Source organism: Glandiceps talaboti, chromosome 8, assembly GCF_964340395.1.
Source record: "Glandiceps talaboti chromosome 8, keGlaTala1.1, whole genome shotgun sequence".
Lineage (NCBI taxonomy): Eukaryota > Metazoa > Hemichordata > Enteropneusta > Spengelidae > Glandiceps > Glandiceps talaboti.
Genome location: NC_135556.1, coordinates 7,820,505 through 7,836,456, shown reverse-complemented (window position 1 = coordinate 7,836,456; position 15,952 = coordinate 7,820,505). Strand labels below are relative to the sequence as shown.

The window sequence follows — 15,952 nt, the reverse complement described above, 5'->3', positions numbered from 1 at the left end:
AACCAAGATGATGAAGACCAAATTTCTCATTCCAACCTTACATATGGAGCTTTGGAGAGATTTGAAAACCTTTGATTTCTAGGTACCACAAAATGGTCCCCTACACACGTTCTAGCAAACAGTATATGCTTATAAGTGATATAAAATATCTGGTGTTACTCACCCTGTTTTGGCTGGTGAAGATGTCGGTGTTGATGACTTTGGTGTTGATGTTGGTGTTGGAGGTTTAGGGGGTGGATGTGCTGGAAGGGGCCTTGGTGGTAGTGCTACAAAATAATAAACAAAAAGTGTGTTTAGGATGCATTATTGAAAAAGTGACTTACAAAACACATTTCTTTCACGTTGAACTTGAAAGGTGAAATAATCATACAGGTAAATTTTGAACTAAGCAGTAACAGTGACATGTTTTATCGTTCTGTGAGACCTACATTAATCTTATGAATGAACTTCATACAGTGATAGATTTGCATATTAAAGTCACAACACTCAGTGTCTACATCATTAGTTCTGTGGTGCTTGAATAATTATGACTCAAAACATTCCAGATCACCATTATTTTTTCCCTTTTCATAAATTATAATTGAGGAGGTATAATTACATTCTTCCTAAATATTTTTCATTCAGATAAAAATATTTGAAATCAAAGGTTTTTGTCACTACCCATATAAATTCTTAAAGTTTATGCCCTGTAACATTGTCATGGTAACAAATGAATTTACTTGGTATTATAAAAAATACATAATTGATAATTGATAAGATATGTGCATAAAGTATATAGGAGGTTTATCATAACTGTTTTTTGTAAATGTTTGTATTTTTTGTGAATCTCACTGTATATGCAGTGAAGTCCACAGAGATAATACCAACTAAAATGTACATGATAATGTGTCCTCTAACTCTAAGACAAAAAGTGTTCTTGTTGGTTAAATTGATGAAAAAACATGTTTTCGTGTCTTGTTGGATAAATTGATGAAAAACATGTTTTCGTGTCGTGACTACATAGTTAGAGATTGAAGAACATGAATCCTTGTTCTCCCAACTTGTACATACATGTAGTTGTGTACAACCTAGTCAGATGTCAATGTGGTATCAAGTCATCTCTAATCATCTCTTAAGAGAGATCTTAAGATTCAATGAAGGGCAGTACTAGATTATGTACAAACAAATATCCCTCTAGGGAGAAAGAGGATTAATTTTGTTGTGTTGAAAGAAATTGCTGCCCATCTGCAAAACTTGTTCATCTGTGGGAAATCAAATTGCCCTAGGGGACACTATTACTAGAGTTATATGATAGTATATATTCTTATACTTGATGGTGCATGTATCATAACTTACATATTGTAGAAGTATCTGCTGTTGGACTGGGTCTGGAAGGACAATGAATGTGGAATTGTTGTAAAATGATTGGTTTAAGATATACAACATACTAATATCATATATACTATTATAATTATCACATAACATTCATAATTTTTTCTGAATGACCACTTGCTTATTTGTCAAAAGAAACTGTATTCATTCAATCTATTATCTTGCTATGTTCAAGTGTAGCATGTACAGGTTTGTTAAAAATTGGTTTCTGCATGGTTGTATCATATAGAGCTAGTGAACACCAATGTGAAATGGGCAGTACACTACAGTAGTATATTTCTGTTTTTCTCAACTGTAAATATTTGTGTATAAACAAATACACTCCTGGTTGCGATATGAATATTATCAAAATAAGAAAAACATTGTACTACAAATATATAATCAAAGGATATCTTTACCTTGAGTCTGGTATCTTTGGAGGGGCTGGCAATGATGTGGGCCTTGGGGGAGGAGGTACAGGAGGAGGAACATCTCCATTTTCAACTGCACTTTTAACATTAGCGTTGGCTGCACCTGTACAAAAAAAAAAAGAACAGAGTGTGAAGAATTATGATACATACAGTAGGCTAAGGTTATCAAATGATTTATAGATTGTCAAACAAAAAATTAACTTAACAAAGCATTGAAGGAATACACAGGATATACACTGGGTTGATCTTGGTCAAAATAATGTCCTTTTTGGTCATAAAAATGATGTTTGTTCCCAGTGGCAATATTGTATATTACTTGCATATTACATTGGATCAGTCTTTCTGATCCAGCTTGATACTGAAGGACAAGTGATTTGTTTGAAATATGTCTGTTTCTCAATCAAAAATGGAAGATGAAAACTTGTGTATATATTTGCATATTGACATGATCTAGCAATGTCTATGCATTTCATAAAGATGGTGTAATAATATCATAATTCCAAAATAATGTATTTTGTAAATTTGATTTGTCATACGGACATTTGTACAAATGTAGGTTGCAATTATTAACTCCTCTCCACTGGCTGAGATCATGGAGGTAGGAACACAGTCCTTCCTACCTCCATGCTGAGATATTACACATGTACAACCATACATAAGAAAACACTGATGAGGTACAAATCCATAATTATTCTATTTCAATGTTTCATCTTGAAAATTGTGTAGTTTTGTGTTGTTTATTATAAAAATAATTTACATAATACAGTTGACTTGAATTTTTCAGGTTTATAATATAAATATAAAATTCACATACTAAATTTTCAAATTTAAATTTGATACATGTACCTATATAATATTATGAATATAAGACAGTAAGTTATCTTGATCGTTATCATATATAAATTATAATGCAATGATGAATTCACACACTAGTTACATTGCAAAACCTGTACATAATGAACACTGCAACTCTAAATAATACCTGTACATAATGAACACTGCAACTCTAAATACCTGTACATAATGAACACTGCAACTCTAAATACCTGTACACAATGAACACTGCAACTCTAAACACCTGTACATAATGAACACTGCAACTCTCAATACCTGTACATAATGAACACTGCAACTCTAAATACCTGTACACAATGAACACTGCAACTCTAAACACCTGTACATAATGAACACTGCAACTCTAAATACAAAATGTACCTGTACATACATGTAATGAACACTGCAACTCTAAATACCTGTACATAATGAACACTGCAACTCTAAACACCTGTACATAATGAACACTGCAACTCTAAATACCTGTACATAATGAACACTGCAACTCTAAATACAAAATGTACCTGTACATAATGAACACTGCAACTCTAAATACCTGTACATAATGAACACTGCAACTCTAAATACAAAATGTACCTGTACATAATGAACACTGCAACTCTAAATACAAAATGTACCTGTACATACATGTAATGAACACTGCAACTCTCAATACCTGTACATAATGAACACTGCAACTCTAAATACCTGTACATAATGAACACTGCAACTCTCAATACCTGTACATAATGAACACTGCAACTCTAAACACCTGTACATAATGAACACTGCAACTCTAAATACCTGTACATAATGAACACTGCAACTCTAAATACCTGTACATAATGAACACTGCAACTCTAAACACCTGTACATAATGAACACTGCAACTCTAAACACCTGTACATAATGAACACTGCAACTCTAAATACCTGTACATAATGAACATTGCAACTCTAAACACCTGTACATAATGAACACTGCAACTCTAAATACAAAATGTACCTGTACATAATGAACACTGCAACTCTAAATACCTGTACATAATGAACACTGCAACTCTAAATACAAAATGTACCTGTACATAATGAACACTGCAACTCTAAATACCTGTACATAATGAACACTGCAACTCTAAATACAAAATGTACCTGTACATAATGAACACTGCAACTCTAAATACCTGTACATAATGAACACTGCAACTCTAAATACAAAATGTACCTGTACATAATGAACACTGCAACTCTAAAAACCTGTACATAATGAACACTGCAACTCTAAATACCTATACATAATGAACACTGCAACTCTAAAAACCAGTACATAATGAACACTGCAAAGAACACCAACTCAACAATAACCTTCTTTCCCACACACCTAAAACCCATATCCACAAATTTCTACATGTATCACTAGACTACACTGTGGTACACTACACAATCCACCCAAACAACCTTTGACCACATCCAGGCCCTCAAATTTGCATAGTCAAGTACCTTCTCCTGTAAAGCCAACAGATAATTCATTCAGAATTTTCTTCCATTGGGTATGGGCTACAAAGAAAAATAATCACTATTACACTGTCCGCATGTTCTACATGTAAAGCTATGAGAAACTGCAGTAAAAATACTTACATACAGTATCATAGTAAGATATACCTGGGCCACATTCATAGTCATTACGATTCCCATGTAATATTTCACTCTTTGTATATTCATTTAGGTCTAGTTCTTGCTTTTGTCTTGTTTTGTTTGTTTTCATTTACATCTGATAAATTTGTAAATATTTCATAATTTTCCCATTCTTTCAAACTTCAAAGATTTTACTATATTCAAATTGATCAGCATCCCCAAGATTTAATAACTTCTAAGATTATAACAGAGGGCAGACTAAACAACTTTCTAGCGTCTAAGACAACCTCTCTTTTTCACAATGAATACTATTATAATTTTTTTTTATCAAATTGTGTTGAATTGTTATTGTAAATGTACCGCTATATATCTGGGAATACAAAACCTAATCATAGCCCTGATGTCACATAACCTCTCTGATTTTTCTTGTATAAGTCACAGTAAAAGTAATGTAATAACACTTACTGAAAACATTGTACCTGAGATTATATCTGTATTTCATTATAGAGTGTGTTCATCATTTTTTACGTGCTTGGATTATGTTGTTTACATGTGCCAGTCAAACAACTTTCCATTTAAATTGTGTTTCCATTTCTATGACATGTTTTGAATCTTTGATGTTTTGCACATCTAAGTAAAAATTGCTAAATACTGGTGGGAATGCATTTTTTATATGCATATCATTATATATAATATAGGCTCTCTTTTTGAAGATGACGACGACAACAACAACAACAACAACAACAACAACAACAACACTAATAACAACGTGTATATGGCATGTTTTTAATCTTTGATGTTTTGCACATCTGGTAAAAATTGCTAAATATGGGTGGGAATGCATTTTTTATATGCATATCATTGTAAATAGGCTGTATTTACGAAGATGACAACAACAACAACAACAATAATATTTACAACATGTATATGACACGTTTTTTATTTTGATGTTTTGCACATCAATGTAAAAAATTACTAAATATCAGTGGGAATGCATTTTTAACATGCATATTATTGTCTATAGGCTGTCTTAATTACAACAACAACATAGACAATAATAACAACAACAACAACAACAACAACAACAACAACAACAACACCACTAATAACAATGTGTTTATGACATGTTTTTAATCTTTTGATAGTTTTGCACACCAATGTAAAAATTGTTCAATATTGGTGGGAATGCATTTTTTGACATGTACACTTGTGTATATAGGCTGTCTTTATGTAGTTGTTAATTACAAGTAGGTTTCAATGCACACAACAACAACAACAACAACAACAACAACAACAACAACTACAACAACAACGTATATCTTAATCATGTATCAACCGTAGTTTGACGCCAATAGCTGCAAATAACTACCAGTATTATGGAGTCACATGTAAAATACATGTGTATAATAAGTTATAATTATACAATAAAATAATGGTAATTTGTCACTTCCTGTGAGAAACAAGGACAGGGGAAATCTAACAATAACTGATAACAATTTGAAAAGAAATACATAATAACATCATCACAAACAATTTAAACACATTGTTTGAATATTAACAAATTTTGTAATGTATGGTTTTTATTTTAAAACTGTCTATAAATACAACAACTGTGTTTAAAATATTTATATACAATTATAAGATGGCTTACACAGGATGATAGTATATATATATATATATATATATATATAATTTGTACATTAAAAACAACTTTCAAACATTACAGAAATTATTCCTCAATGTCATCCAAAATAAGAAATTAAAGGCAGAACAAGCTACAACGTAAGTTTTTAATTTGTTTGAAATATTCTTACATTAAGCCTGGATTAAAATATTCTAGTTTAATGTTGATGTTGATGGATGTCTTCTATGATATGTCTACTGGTATTACACTGTATTAGAGCAGTTGATGACATAATAGGTTTTTTCCTACATTTTAGTATAAATTAATATATACATACTAAATTATGTCAGAATCATTTCTGTATTATGCCTTCCCTAAATACCAGGTTTTGAGTTCTGTAAATAGCAAGTAATGGTCAAGTGTACTTCAGTGAATAAAATATCTTGTAACTTTGAATATACAAAAATGATTACAACCCCCCCCCCCCCCCTCCATTGTATATACAAAATTTTTGCAGTCATTTCTAATAATCTTGATCAAATTCCAATTCAACATGTAATTTTAAACCTCTGGTAAAATGTCAGCCTAGGAAGTTGCTGGTAATTACTGGCATTTGCAGGTGATAAATGGTCCAATGCAGGTGAACCTCTGTAACACGTTATACCTACATTCAGCAGGTAACATTTGAAATTTATTGGCATTTGAAAGGTGAAATTTCAACTTAGCTGCATTTGATGGTTAAATTTTGAAGCTCACTTGCATATTGACTATTTTTCATGATAATGGGGAACTTTTTATTTGCATTAATACGAACATTGTCATTTAACAAAATTGATGATTATTTTTATTCAACACAGTAAACATGACATTTGTGACAATAAATGTTGATAAGAATTAAAGTTTGATATACATGTATAATATTTTACTTTGCTCCCAACTTTTAATTTTTGGGAGTGTTTTGTTTAAATTCAGGAACAAATTAATTCTAAAAATCTTGCTCAAAGAGTTAACTTCCTAGGCTGAATATATGACATCCATTTCCTAGAACGTGACGATAGACATCCTACCATCCTGTACATTGCTGTCCTTCTGCCATATACAGGGACTGTGGTATTATTTCAACCCAAGGTTTAATACAAGGTTATAATTCTAAATGTATAACATGATTTTGATTTCGAAGGTAAAAATATGAAGCCGGACAAAATATCAGTTTTAGCCAGTTTAATTTGAAAGAGGCCCAGGGTCAGGAAAAAAGTTTTAAGGAATTTGATTGTTTATGTTACACAGATCCTTTGACATTGCTCCTCACTTTTTATTGAACTTTTAGTGTGTGGTAGAAATAAATGATTTCAGTTTTTTATGTACCCATCTGTTGAACTGTTTATCATCATCATTATACAAACCAGTAGAAAATTTCTTTCACTGCTGCTAAAACTGTTGGCCTTCCTGCCTACTCTTGCTCTCTTCGGCCTTACATGTACTGATCATGCAATACTAAGCAAAGCATGTGTGATTGCTGCTGATGATAAACATCCACTTAATGCATATTTTGATATTCTACCATCTGGTTGAAGATATCATAGTCTTTGAAATGCTCCAAAGTTTAAAACAGATGGAGTTTTGTCCCATCAGCTGTCAGATTGTTAAATTGATTCAAAGTTGTATTTATGTATTTGTGTAGCTTGTCTTTGTCTTTTAATCGCCCTTTTCAGAGTTTTTTGTGTATGTTTTTATTTATCCTGTACAGTTGTGGGCTGTACACTATGTATCCTTTGATGACTAATAAATGAATAATAATATTCACAGCAAAGTTGAAGTTAAGAATCACTGATATGGTAAATTGCACTAAATTCCAAGACCTATAGATTATCCCAATTTTCATATGACAGTGTGTGTGTGTGTGTGTGTGTGTGTGTGTGTGTGTGTGTGTGTGTGTGTGTGTGTGTTATCTTAATGATCTAATCTAACATTATCTACTATATATATCACGGCCCAAAGGACCTGATAATCTTACTTCATTGTACTTACAAATCTTTCTATATAACTATAATCTCATCCATCATTGGTGGGTCATATATATAATACAGGCAAACTTCAACACAACTTTGGATTTCTAATTTTCAGTTGGAAACATATTTTCTGACATTCCCCAAAATAAAATATTTATAAATTATAGATTTATAAATGTTTACCATAAAATTGTACTTGCAGATAACATAGTGCATGCAATAACACGATTATTTTTATACTATTACTAGTCAATGGGTGATCTGTCGACATTAATATACATACGCACCTTACCACTAACAAAGTGGAATTTAATTGAACATGTGTACTATTGTTATTACCAATAACGTATCTAAAGTGAAATTGTAATGTTTGTAAGTGAATGACATGAACATAGTGTAGTATCGATTCCTGACGTTTCCTATAAATGGGTGTGTATACGTATAGAGGTAATTGTACGAATATCCATATCTTTAATAGAGGTGGGTTCTTCTAAATAACTAAAATCACACCATTTCCTGTACTGATATGCCGTTCATTACTACAAAATAGTTGCCTACATCCCACGTACGTTACACTGCACGTACAAAACGGTAAATACACATTCCTACTGCACAGCCACTGTCACCTTGCCCGCAACGATCGTAGTTTCGATGGACTAAATTCATGATCATTGGGCAACAATGGTGCCCACACCTTAAATGTAGTATCTTTTAACTAATCGGTTACTCATACACTTACTTGATGTCGTTCCTGCTCGAATAATCGTGGGTCTCCGTGGTGTTGGTGGAGCAGGAGCGGACGGCTCTCCGGCTGCTATGGGTTCCGCCATTTTGATATTCCCAAACTTCGTAATTCTTGGAACGACACTTCGATAAGGGATCGTATTTTCATTTACAGGATTTGTTGGTAGAAAATTGGTAAAACCTGTAGCAAAGCTAAATTTCTTTTTATGAAAGTAGAGTATTAAATTTACCGTACACTTAATACAAATCTACCCGGCGAACACTCTACTTAAAATGTGAAAATAAATGTCAAGATAGAGGGCGCTCGGAAGGTTTCGATCCAAACAAATCAACCAAACCAAAAGTATAGTTTTATCTTTTCAAATGGACTTACCCTGTTTAGTGAAATGATAGACTTTCAAACACACTTTCCAAGTTGTTGGAGCAGACAGCAAAACACATGCACTGTACAAATTTTACACTCATCAATTTTGGCCCCTGGCTCTCGAGCTCTCAGAAATGTGAAACTTTTCCCAGGTCACATCCTATGTAGGGTATGAATTTATTTCAAGAAGGGGTAATTTAATCAAAGTCATACACATAATGCGACATTTGAAAGCTCAAATTTACAAATTAGTACCGAACACATTTTGGTGTTTGAAAGGATCTTTTTCCATACAATTGAGAAGGTTATTTTCATATTTGGCCTACACATTGTGTAAAGTTGTGTAGAGTGTCTTGGCTGTTAAGATTTTGAACCTTTCCCCCAATATTTACTACCTGGCCTGATCTACATTCCAAGATTTGTGGCAATTTAAGTCTTTGGTTAGACGATATTTAACATTCAAATTTGAATGAAAGTATCCAGCTGATCTAAAACATCAAACTGAGTCAGTAAATTACATGAAGGGTCAGAGATCACATGACGTTCACACACTCATCAAGTTGGAGCCTCATCATGTTCATGGTTTTGGTTTCATACTGTTCAAGTTACAGGACTGCATTTAAAGGTCAAAGTGAAGAGACTGGTGGCCATTGCAGCTCAAAATGGCCATTTATAATTCAAATCCCTGTTGAGTATACAATCCATTACAACCTCTGTGAACGCATAAGATTATAAAGCATTCACAATGCAACCTCTATCCTAGCAGGTCCCAATTATACAGCTAGGTAGACTGGAGCACATGAGGTATGACAAGTACAGAAAGTTTCCAAAAAAACAAAATATACAATTTATTGCCAATATATCATTTGTATCATAAATTAATACATGGCAGAAAATGAAATGTAGTCCATCATACAAAAAGAATTCAAATGTCACACTTTATAAGTATATGCAGCATTAGATTGAATACAAGAGCTTGTTGCTCTCCAGGGTACATAAATATCTCCCATCCCCCCATCCCCCCCTCCCTCCCCCCCCCCCCACAAAAAAAAAAAAAAAAAAAATTAAAAAAAATTAAAATTGAGAAACGATGCAAATTCAAATTGACAAACAGTATAAAGGGCAATTCACAATTTATAAATGTAGTAAAGTGATAAAGAAAATATGCCCCCCCCCCCCCATCCCATATGCTGTAAAGCATTGATTCTTTATATTTTCGCAACAGAATCAGAGCTTGTGCTTGCTTTTCTGCTGAGTAAAATTAGTGACCTAAACATGGAATGAATATCATTTCCACATTGACAAATATATCAAGGACATGTCCGGATTGATGAATGTAATACAAATACTAAAGAAAACCCCCACCCCACCCCGACCAAATGTTGCAGACAAAAAATGATTGTTGACTACACAGCAAACAAAATGTATAAGGCAGTATTTCTCTGTTGATTTTCCACATTAAAGATGTTATTATCGTTTCTTGTACACACATGGTTTTAATTCCAGTCCAAATAAACTGTTCCATTTTTCTGCCTTTCCAGTCTTAGTAAACTCAAACAGATAGAAAAATTTGTTGGACAGATCCTGAAAGAAAAGAAACAGAAATTAACCATGGATTGATATGATTTGAATAAAATAATCATGATTCCATTTCTGGCACTACAGTACAGTTTGGGAAAGCTCTATATAAAAAAAAGTAATTTAATAAATTTAATGATGACTCTTCATTGTACACTGTACACATGAACACATAATATGTAATACATGCATATACATATACATTACACATACATACACACATACATACATACACACACACATATGCATACATACATACATACATACCTACCTATCTACCTACACATACATACATGCATACATACATACATACATACATACATACATACATACATACATACATACATACATACATACATACATGCATACACAAACACACACACACACACACACAGACACACACAGACACACACACACACACACACACCACACTGGAACACATACATACAATGGCAAGTGTCATTGCAATCTAACAAACACTGACAATGTAAAAATTGCATCACAGTTAATTTACACATTATAGCTTACACAATACCATTATTGTGTCTCAATTGTCAATCAATGTAAGACACCATGAATATTTGTATATAAGGAATATTAAACTTGTATAAAAAAAGAAAAATGAAAATGATAACAACAAACCTTTGACTGTAATGTAAAACCAAGTCTTTTAAATGCTCTCACAAAGTTCTTCACGTTGTCAAATCTGCTAGCAACTTCTGCGATTTTTAGGATGCCACTACAAAATTAAAAAAAAAAAAAAGTGAGTTTATTAAAGAGAATGTAGTATTTTCAACACAGAGCAGCCTTGGTGCCATACAGCTTTCTTTTCTGCACTCAATACTTTGTATGTAGTTATTAATATGTCTATATTATATATGCATTCATTTCCAAAAACTTAAAGGAGAAAGCCAATCCAGGAAATAAAGACATTTTCATGAACTTTGGGTTCTAGGGAGTCATTGCATAGTTTGACATCACTCACCAGTCACTCACCTACATTCTGTGTGATTTAAGGGAAACATTAAGTTGAAGTTGTCCCTCAGTTGAGGATCTTTGCTGAGGGCCACATTGCATCATGGGAGTCAGCAGAAATATATATGCAATAGGTGGACAATGAATTCAAATTGAAAGCCCTCACGCTGTGTACAATGCAGATGAGTTGTATATATGTGTATGTACAACCCATAATACCAAAGTAAAGCGTTTTCTGTATGTACCACAACCATTTATAGCATCCATATTAAGTATAAAAGCATACTGTTCCATTTGCTAATTGACCACATTAGAAAGGCCACATGCTAGACTTGTAAATAAACCAATAGAAACAGTATACTTTTACACTTGATATGAATGCTATAAATGAGTTTAGCACATATAGAAAGTGCTTGACTTCAGTGTTACTGGTTGTAATATGAATGCTATAAATGAGTGTAGTATATAGAGAAAGTGCTTGACTTCAGTGTTACTCGTTGTATGTGTCACTGATGGTTACCAGTATACAATGCTAGACTTACTCGTTCCTCAATACCCTGTTAGCTTCTGTTATGAAATCCACCAAGTTTGTACCCATTAATGATAGACAGAAGACAACGAGATCAACACTCTCTGCTTCCAATGGCACCTGAAATCATGAAAGAAGAGTATATCATTTAAATAATCCTAATAAGGTCTGATAACATTGCATAAAATTGTTTCATAATTAAAGGGGAACAAGGTGAGGCTGATTTCATCCATGTTGCATTTCTTCAGGCTGAAGCTACCTACAAAAGTCATTTTCATTACATCACTTTTCTAAAACAGATGTATAAATATTGGTAAAAACTCCACTGTATACTTGGTGAGGGATTCTGGGATACAAACACAGGTAGGAGCTTCACACCTGTTGAAACAATACCCACAGCATTGTTTGGGTAAGTGGGAAGCTCCTTACTCATAAAACAACAGGAAATGCATTAAAATCAATGGAAGAAATATGATACAGGAAATACATTTGCCTTTACAATCACAACACTTTGCTAACTCAGGTCTGCAAGGTCCGACCATGACAGGGCGCCCTCACACGTCAGTCAGCAGATGGACCAGGCCAGTGAGGGTGGAGAGATACAATGTATCTTACAGTCTACTAGCTCAACAGCCCAACTAAAGTGAAATAAGTACATCGTAGGTGAATATTCTTATTTGTGTTTATCACAGAGAAGCCATACAAACATTACTGCTTCAAAGCTATGCACAATGATGCAAGTTTAGTGTATATGTTGATGGTAGCATACTGAATGTCTAAACAAATATCCCGACTCTAAAGTTAGTGTTTCTTTTACTCACCTTTGCCATATCACACACTACTACATATTTATTCATGGCTACTATGTCAAATGAAAAGACTGTATTCTTGACACTCTGTGCAATCTTGGCTTCTCCACAACCAAAGTCAGCTATCACTGTTGAACTGGGTCTAAGTCAACAAAAGATACTGCACTAGATTTCTATGTTCATAAACTAGGTTTATTTGAGACAAAACAAGTTAGTCTAGTCTAGTGTATGTAGGTAGATAGATAGCTGGATGGGTGGGTACATGTAGGTAGATAGGGAGGGATGTGTGTGTATGACTGTGTGTGTACTTGTCACCCCGTGTATGTGTGTTTGCATGTGTGTGTGTGATTGTGTGTACTCATGTATGTCTGTATGTATGATTGTGTGTACGTGTATATGTTTGCGTGTATGTGTGATTGTGTGTACTCATGTATGTGTGTCTGTGTGTATGATTGTGTGTATTCATGTATGTGTGTGTGTGTACCCATGTATGTGTGTGTCTACTCATGTATGTGAGCATACATACATGCATCATGCATGTACATGTATATATTCACAAGTGTGTGTATCATTATTGCACGGTTGTTTTTAACAGCAAAAATTTCATTTGTGGTTGGCAGCAATGTTATTTAGAAATTTCTTGTACAAAATTAGGTAATATTTGTCACCGTCATCACACCTCACTAGTGGCTGTGACAATAACACAATAACAGTTGTATGATATTTTGCAAAATAAAGCAACAAGTAATACACTATGTACTACAATTTATGAAGGCTGCAATTGAAATTGTAAACATCCATGCAGTAAACGCAATCCAGACAGCAAAAAAATAAAAATAACCACACACTGAGAACACATGGGTTACAGTTTTCTTGAATATAGCCAATGTCTTTGTCAAAAATATGTTAGATGCAACTGATAGAAACAATCAAACCTGCAGATTATATATTTCCCTCCTTATAAAACCATAATACAAAGTTTACAGTGTTTTTGTTGAGGATGGTGTGTGGGTAAAATCTACCTGGGTTCTCTGAGTCATTTCACAGGTGTTCCCTAAAATACTGTCGTTCAAGGAAATCTATTTACTTTTACAAGATTTGAACCCCTTTTCTGTCACTGCGGTTCCAAAACCTTAGCAAAAGCACTGATTTAGCTTGAATTTAAAAGTGAAAAAAAGTTATATTAATGGATTCTTACTTTCTCTGTATGTATTTGATGATTTTATCTACTGGATTGGAGGGCCACCTATGGACTTGGGCAATATATCCTTGATGGTACACCTTGAAGCCATCTAAATCTTTCCCAAGTGACTTCAGTGCTTCCTCTCCAGTCATGGAATACAGCTGTTCATTGATGTATCGGAACCTTCCAGCATTCAACTTTTCCATCATTTTTGATCTTGGATCCACTGACTTACCAAACTTTTTCTCCATCTTTTTGGACAACTTCTCAACATTGCAAATTCTGCTTAGAGCTGGTCCATCGCAGTGGTCACTAGAATCAGTTTGACTCTTCTGTTGTGATTGTTCACCATTTACTGTGTTGTCACCTGACCCATTTTGTTTCTTCTTCCGTTTACGCTTCCGTTTTCTTTTCCTTTTTGCTGCATCTTTGTTTGTTCCATTGTCCCACGATTCACTGCCACTACTCGGCTGCTTTGTATTTTTTTTCTTTACACGTCTATTTGGAGTGTCACCTTTAGCCTTAGAACTGGGAACAGCAGCAGAAGCTTTATTAGAACGTTTCTTTGTCGTACAACATGAAGGAGAATCACTATCACTTCTTGATGGCTTTACATTTCTTCGTTGTTTCAAATTCTTCACTTTTGGTTTCTTTTTTTTCTCAGCTACTTCAACATTGGCTGTTCCATTGTCCCATTCACTCCTATCAACATTGCTAGTACTTCTGCTTCGTTTCTGTTTGCTTTTAACCTTTTGACTTTTATTTTGTGAGTTCTGTTTTGCAGTGGATGTGTTCTTTACAACAGTAGCTTTTGTACTGGGTTTTTGTTTCTTCTTTGCACTACCAGGTGGTGGTGACATACCATCATCTCTTGATCGCTTTCTCTTTTTTGACTGTGGTGATTTCATCTCTTTCTTCAGTTTGTCTTGCTTCATCGGTGTTTTCTTTTCCATCTTTTCTTTACCAGTTAAAGATTTCATTTTTCGTTTCACCTTAAATGGTATACAAGTATTCAACGAAGAGTCCATGATGGGTGTTCTGATTGTGTGTCTATAAATGAGAAATAAACAAACCCCTCAGTGAGTTTACACAACATGTTATTCATAGATTAGATTTCATGTTTTGAAATCTATAACAGTATAACTACACTGAGTACATATAATATTAATAGCAGTTATTTCAAAACAGTACAAATTCTATCAACATTTAATGACTGTCACACAATTTCATGAAAAAAATTTAAAAGATGGGAAAAAAGTGAATGATAGATCTATTCTCTCTACAATTCTTGCAAGTATCGACCTGAATTTTTTCAAGAGCATCAATAACAAATTACATCACAGTTCTTCCGATATCAGCCAGAATTGATAAATCTACATCCGGTAGATTGCAAAAGATAGGGCGCATATTTGAGGATAATCTTCGATGCCTTCGCAAAAGCAAATTGCCTGAAATTATTTCAGTATTGCATGGACACCAATACATAAACTGGAGCACGGGTTGTAGGAGCAAACAGTCCTCGGAGTTCGGTGTGAAACGGTTGTTTTCAAAACCGCGTGTACACTGTACGTACTCAAAAGCTTGCAACAGCTGCAAAGATCAAACATTTACGTACTATGTTCACTCACCGTCTGACAACCCTTGATAAATATTTCCGTGCAATCAGAAAATATCAGTAATGATATAACTGTACGATGACACCTTCAAAAATAAATGTCCGACAGCCCGAGCAAGCAAAGTACTAGCTAGTACTTTCACATGCTTACAAGCTGGGGTTTCAAAGTTTTATGCCCTCAAGATGCAATACAGTACTGACAGTAGCAGATAATTAATAACCACTGTTTCGCACAAAGTAAATGTTGAATTATGTGTATACTGGTAGTTAAAA

General features: G+C 33.8%; 1 protein-coding gene across 1 annotated transcript; it reads right to left on the bottom strand.

The window, feature by feature from the left end:
- Nucleotides 1-10,387: 10,387 nt before the first annotated feature.
- LOC144438800 (ribosomal RNA-processing protein 8-like) lies at nt 10,388-14,999 on the bottom strand. Its single transcript, XM_078127975.1, has 5 exons — nt 14,080-14,999; nt 12,894-13,023; nt 12,086-12,192; nt 11,211-11,307; nt 10,388-10,574 (listed from the first exon to the last, which is right to left on the bottom strand). The coding sequence occupies exons 1-5, from the start codon at nt 14,997-14,999 to the stop codon at nt 10,461-10,463; spliced, it is 1,368 nt and encodes a 455-aa protein (XP_077984101.1). The 3' UTR covers nt 10,388-10,460.
- Nucleotides 15,000-15,952: the final 953 nt, after the last annotated feature.

What these genes read in the sequence shown, in the direction of transcription:
- LOC144438800 (XM_078127975.1), bottom strand. Translation starts at nt 14,999, where the DNA reads ATGAAGCAAGACAAACTGAAGAAAGAGATGAAATCACCACAGTCAAAA. An exon ending in ATCAAATACATACAGAGAAA is followed by an intron (nt 13,024 to 14,079) that starts GTAAGAATCCAT and finishes TTGTTGACTTAG; the next exon opens with ACCCAGTTCAACAGTGATAG. An exon ending in AACAGGGTATTGAGGAACGA is followed by an intron (nt 11,308 to 12,085) that starts GTAAGTCTAGCA and finishes TTAATTTTGTAG; the next exon opens with TGGCATCCTAAAAATCGCAG.